Source organism: Anomaloglossus baeobatrachus, chromosome 2, assembly GCF_048569485.1.
Source record: "Anomaloglossus baeobatrachus isolate aAnoBae1 chromosome 2, aAnoBae1.hap1, whole genome shotgun sequence".
In the NCBI taxonomy this organism is placed as follows: domain Eukaryota; kingdom Metazoa; phylum Chordata; class Amphibia; order Anura; family Aromobatidae; genus Anomaloglossus; species Anomaloglossus baeobatrachus.
Genome location: NC_134354.1, coordinates 221,098,913 through 221,104,912, shown reverse-complemented (window position 1 = coordinate 221,104,912; position 6,000 = coordinate 221,098,913). Strand labels below are relative to the sequence as shown.

Sequence of the window (6,000 nt, the reverse complement as noted above, 5' to 3'; positions counted from 1 at the left end):
GCAGCAACTTCATGACTTCCAGCACTGTGTGCTGCCTCCCGCTGTGCAAAGAAGTGGCTTCCAGCGTTGTGTGCCGGCTCCCGCTGTGCTGAGCAGCGGCTCCCGCTGTGCAGAGAGCCGGCTCCCGCTATGCTGAGCACCGGCTCCCACTGTGCTGAGCACTTCCTCCTCCAGGGCTGTGAGCCTCCCCTCTACCAGGGCTGTGTGCCCGTCCCCCAGGGCTGTGTGCCCATCCCCCGTGGCTGTGTGGCCCCCCCTCCATACCCCGTGACTGTGTGCTGCCCCCTCCGTCCCCCAGGGCTGTGTGCCCATCCCCCGTGGCTGTGTGCCCCCCCTCCGTACCCCGTGGCTGTGTGCCCCCCCTTCGTCCCCCGTGGCTGTGTGCCCCCCTCCATCCCCATGGCTGTGTGTCCCCCCACTTCCCCAGGGCTGTGTGCCACCATCCCCCAGGGTTGTGTGACTTCCCCCATTTCTGTGTACCACCCCCAGTGCTGTGCTCCCAAGTAATGTTCGTGCATCCCTAGCAATGTCTATGCTCCACAAGTGTTGTTTATTTCTCAGAGTACCCCCCTAGTGCCATCCATGCCCCCCTAGTGCTGTCAGTGCCCCCCTACAGATCCGTGCCACCCCACTGATGTCCGTGCCCCCCAGTGATGTCCGTGCTCGCCATAGTGATGTCTGTGCCCCCCTAGTGTTCCGTGCTCCCCCCCAGGAGTTGTCCGTGCTTCCCCCCAGTGGAGTATATGCCCCTCAAATCCTGTCTGTGCCCCAAAGCCATATCTATGCCTCCCAGTGATGTCTGTATCCCAGCATCTCCTGTCATGTATATGCCCCAGCCACTCCTGTGACGTATATGCCCTCAGACCCTCTTGTGATTTATGTGACCTCCGCCTCTCTTTTGATGTATATGCCCTCAGCCTTGTCTTGTGATGTATATGCCCCAACATCTCCTGTTGTGTATGCTCCAGCCCCTCCTGTGGTATATACAGCACAGGACATGCAAGGACCATATACATCACATGAGGGGTTGGGGCATATTTACAACAAGAGTGGCTGGGGCATATATACAACAAGAGGGGCTGGGGCATATATACAACAAGAGGGGCTGGGAAATATATACAACAAGAGGGGCTGGGGCATATATACAACAAGAGGGGCTGGGGCATATATACAACAAGAGGGGCTGGGGCATATATACAACAAGAGGGGCTGGGCATATATACAACAAGAGGAGCTGGGGCATATATACAACAAGAGGGGATGGGTCTTACACATCACAGGAGGACCTGGGGCCTATACATCTCCTGTAATATATATACAGCAGTCCCAGCGTCTCCTATGTGATTATATACAGTGCCTACAAGTAGTATTCAACCCCCTGCAGATTTAGCAGGTTTGATAAGATGCAAATAAGTTAGAGCCTGCAAACTTCAAACAAGAGCAGGATTTATTAACAGATGCATAAATCTTACAAACCAACAAGTTATGTTGCTCAGTTAAATTTTAATAAATTTTCAACATAAAAGTGTGGGTCAATTATTATTCAACCCCTAGGTTTAATATTTTGTGGAATAACCCTTGTTTGCAATTACAGCTAATAATCGTCTTTTATAAGACCTGATCAGGCCGGCACAGGTCTCTGGAGTTATCTTGGCCCACTCCTCCATGCAGATCTTCTCCAAGTTATCTAGGTTCTTTGGGTGTCTCATGTGGACTTTAATCTTGATCTCCTTCCACAAGTTTTAAATTGGGCTAAGGTCAGGAGACTGACTAGGCCACTGCAACACCTTGATTTTTTCCCTCTTGAACCAGGCCTTCGTTTTCTTGGCTGTGTGCTTTGGGTCATTGTCTTGTTGGAAGATGAAATGACGACCCATCTTAAGATCCTTGATGGAGGAGCGGAGGTTCTTGGCCAAAATCTCCAGGTAGGCCGTGCTATCCATCTTCCCATGGATGCGGACCAGATGGCCAGGCCCCTTGGCTGAGAAACAGCCCCACAGCATGATGCTGCCACCACCATGCTTGACTGTAGGGATGGTATTCTTGGGGTCGTATGCAGTGCCATCCAGTCTCCAAACGTCATGTGTGTGGTTGGTACCAAAGATCTCGATCTTGGTCTCATCAGACCAGAGAACCTTGAACCAGTTTGTCTCAGAGTCCTCCAAGTGATCATGAGCAAACTGTAGACGAGCCTTGACATGACGCTTTGAAAGTAAAGGTACCTTACGGGTTCGTCTGGAAGGGAGACCATTGCGGTGGAGTATGTTACTTATGGTATTGACTGAAACCAATGTCCCCACTGCCATGAGATCTTCCCGAAGCTCCTTCCTTGTTGTCCTTGGGTTAGCCTTGACTCTTCGGACAAGCCTGGCCTCGGCACGGGTGGAAACTTTCAAAGGCTGTCCAGGCCGTGGAAGGCTAACAGTAGTTCCATAAGCCTTCCACTTCCAGATGATGCTCCCAACAGTGGAGACAGGTAGGCCCAACTCCTTGGAAAAGGTTTTGTACCCCTTGCCAGCCTTGTGACCCTCCAAGATCTTGTCTCTGATGGTCTTGGAATGCTCCTTTCTCTTTCCCATGTTGACCAAGTATGAGTGCTGTTCACAAGTTTGGGGAGGGTCTTAATTAGTCAGAAAAGGCTGGAAAAAGAGATAATTAATCCAAACATGTGAAGCTCATTGTTCTTTGTGCCTGAAATACTTCTTAATACTTTAGGGGAACCAAACAGAATTCTTGTGGTTTGAGGGGTTGAATAATAAATGACCCTCTGAATAAACTTTTCACAATTAAAAAAAAAATAAAAAAAGAAATAACATTCTTTTTTGCTGCAGTGCATTTCACACTTCCAGGCTGATCTACAGTCCAAATGTCACAATGCGAAGTTAATTCCGAATGCGTAAACCTGCTAAATCTGCAGGGGGTTGAATACTACTTGTAGGCACTGTATATATATATATATATATATATATATATATATATATATATATCACATAGGAGACGTTAGGACTGCTGTATATATATATATATATATATATATATATATACAGCAGTCCTAACGTCTCCTATGTGATGTATGTGCCCTCAGCCCCTCCTGTGATGTATATACAGCAGTCCCAGTGACTCCCATGTGATGTATATGTCCCCAGGCTCTCCTGTGATGTATATACAACAGTCCCAATGTCTGTTATGTGATGTATATGATTTACCAATCTTATTATCACAAAAAGTTGACTAGCGCTCCAAACCAAGACAAACCTGAATACGCAGTTGTGAGAAGCAACATGATTAGTATCATCAAACATCACGGTTGCACCAAAGAGAAGCCGCTCCGGCCACCACAGTAGGGGGTGAGTTAATTAAGTTTGACCAAATAAAGCAGTAAAAATTTCACATTGATAATTTTGTGTGGCCCCCGAAGGTTGGTAGAAATTTCCAAATGGCCCCCGGCAGTAAAAAGGTTCCCCACCCCTGTTCTAAGCATTCTAGGGGTAGTTATAGCCTTAAAACCAGGTACAATTTGGTGAGAATGTGTCATCAAAAATTGACCGATTGTCTAAATTAGGGTTTCCTGTTACACGTAAATGCTTTTTTTCACATTTTTTTTTCACATAAGATCTGAATTTAAAATAAATATGAGAAATCTTGCCAATTTCACACTGGCCACTGCGGTTAGTGTAAAAATTGCAAGTTTTTAAATTTTGTAATTTTTTTTAAGATCATGAATTGAAATAAAAACTGGTAATTTCTACAAAATAGTAATAAATAATGTAAAAATGAAAAATGATTTAAGCAATAGTCATTTTCTGATAACAGATTCCCTTTAAGGAGCTCGCTATCACAACATGATGATGTCCATGGATTGCATCAGAAACCAATAGCAAGTAGTGTAATATATTAGTGTAGTCTGATAGATATACAATTTGCTACTTATTTATATACAACCATCAAATTAGACATAAAGGCTCCTATAATAAAGTATCTTAAGGTGAAATATCAATGACATCCTCACAGGAGTCATCTGTGTCTTTTGATTTCAGTATTTTCTCTGATGCAGGTCTCTCTCTAGGTGACCTAAGAAACCTAAAAAAAAAGAAAATGTTACATTTTATAATTGTTTAGTTCTAAGTTTTCCTTTACATTGTTTTCTAATACCTAAACATGTTTAATCTTCAAGGGGTCGGTCCAGACTAAAATGGCAAGAGTGGCTGCAGACTTGTGAATCCGCACATCACACGCAATGTGGGTTGTGAGGATTCTTCACTGTCAGAGACGGGAATAACAGTCACGTGGCCGCAAGTATGCAATATGCATTCTCCAGGCCTGTATCCAACTAGATTGGCAGAGCTTCACACAATGCAAGTGTATTGCGCAAGGCCGCACCCAGTGTGTGCGATGTGAGGATTCCCAAGTCTGCAGTCACATAGACGGATTCAGAGGTACTGTCCCGATTTGAGGGCTCAATACTACTCTCATGGCACATCAAGACTTTGTTCTCATTTCTCCCACGTTCTTTACTGACTTCATAGCTCTTCATCGTCAGAGAGATGGGGCCAGCATTTCTCTGCACGTACATGAATTAAATAAACAATCCTCCTCTTTCCTGATGTCCTTGAGAGTCAAACTCATGACCTCAATGTTCCTCAGCAAAAAGTCACAGCTGACACTGAAGAACATAGGAGAATTTCATAATCTTGAGCTGTATTGCAGGTAGTGAACCCAGAAGCAGATTATTCAAGTACATAGAGATGCATCTGTACATAGCAATGTACTTCTATGTACCTGTATTCTAGAGGTGAAGAGAAAGTCAGATTTTTTTTTTGTTCCTATAAAACTGCTAAAAATAATGAAAAACAAGTATGTTATTTTCTCCCTGGGAAACTTGAACCAACAACCTTCAACATAGCCTAAAGCTTATGAGCCACACACTGTGCTGATGTTGTTGGGTGAATTTTGTACACTTGAAGCTGCAGTGCAGGCTCTGCATCTACAACCAGATTATACTAGTACATAGACATGCATTGTACATAGCAGTGTATTTCTATGTCCCTGTTTACTAAACAAAGACTAAGGATGGACTCACATGAGCGTATGGCATCCGATGCAAGAGCATCGGATACAATATGCTAATGACCCCTGGCTCAGGCTCTGGCGTGAGTGAGAGCCGAGTGTCATGCGACTGTGACCCGATCCTGCAATCGGGTAACAGCTGCGAAGCAGAGGGCGGGCGCTGAGGAGGAGAGGGAGGGGTTAATCCCCCCATCTCATCCATTGTCAGCCTGTGCGTATATCGCACTGCACTGGGATAACATCCGAGTGCAGTCCGATGTATCTCTCACCTCCATTCACTTGAATGGGTGCGAGGGATACAGCTCTCACAGAAAATCGCAGCATGCTGCTACCTTTTTCACATCCAGAATCTGGATGCAAGAAAAGCTGACCAACTGCTCTCCCTCATTGACTAACATTGGATAGAGTGCAATGCAAGATTTTCTCGCATTGCACTCATCCGATTTCAACGCTCGTGTGAGCGTACCCTAAAAGAGATTCTTTTTCTTCCTAAAAAATAACTAAGGCTATGTGCGCACGCTGCAGATCTACTGCGGATTTTACCGCGAATTTGCTGCAGAAAATGTCTAACATTTCTGCAATCATTCCCCAGCAAAACCTATGGGTATAAAAAAATGCTGTGCGCACACTGCGGATTTATCCGTGGAATTTCCGCTGCGAAATTAATGTGCATGTCACTTTTCTGCAGGTCCCTGCGGTTTTACCATTAATTATTGTTAAAAACCCGCAGGGACCAACCTGTGGAAAAAACGCAGAAAATCTGCAGCAATTCCGCGGCAAATCCGCAACATCCCGCAGTAAAACCGCATGCGGAATTTGCGTGCGGATTTCTGCCGCGGGTACGGGATTCTTGCAGAAATCCGGAATTTTCTTAAGAAAATTCCATTTTCTAGTGCGCACAGGGCCTAAAAAACATTTCTATTGCACTTTTTA

General features: G+C 45.2%; 1 protein-coding gene across 3 annotated transcripts in view; it reads right to left on the bottom strand.

Annotated features, from left to right (window-relative positions):
- Window positions 1–3,054: 3,054 nt before the first annotated feature.
- The window catches only part of LOC142289716 (transcription factor ETV7-like), a 116,600-nt gene continuing 113,654 nt past the window's right edge, over window positions 3,055–6,000 (bottom strand). For all 3 annotated transcript variants that reach the window (XM_075333639.1, XM_075333640.1, XM_075333641.1), the window contains one exon: window positions 3,055–4,080. In XM_075333639.1, coding sequence (XP_075189754.1) covers window positions 3,981–4,080 — 100 coding nt within the window. In that variant the 3' untranslated portion in view covers window positions 3,055–3,980. The remainder of the gene's footprint in view (window positions 4,081–6,000) is intronic.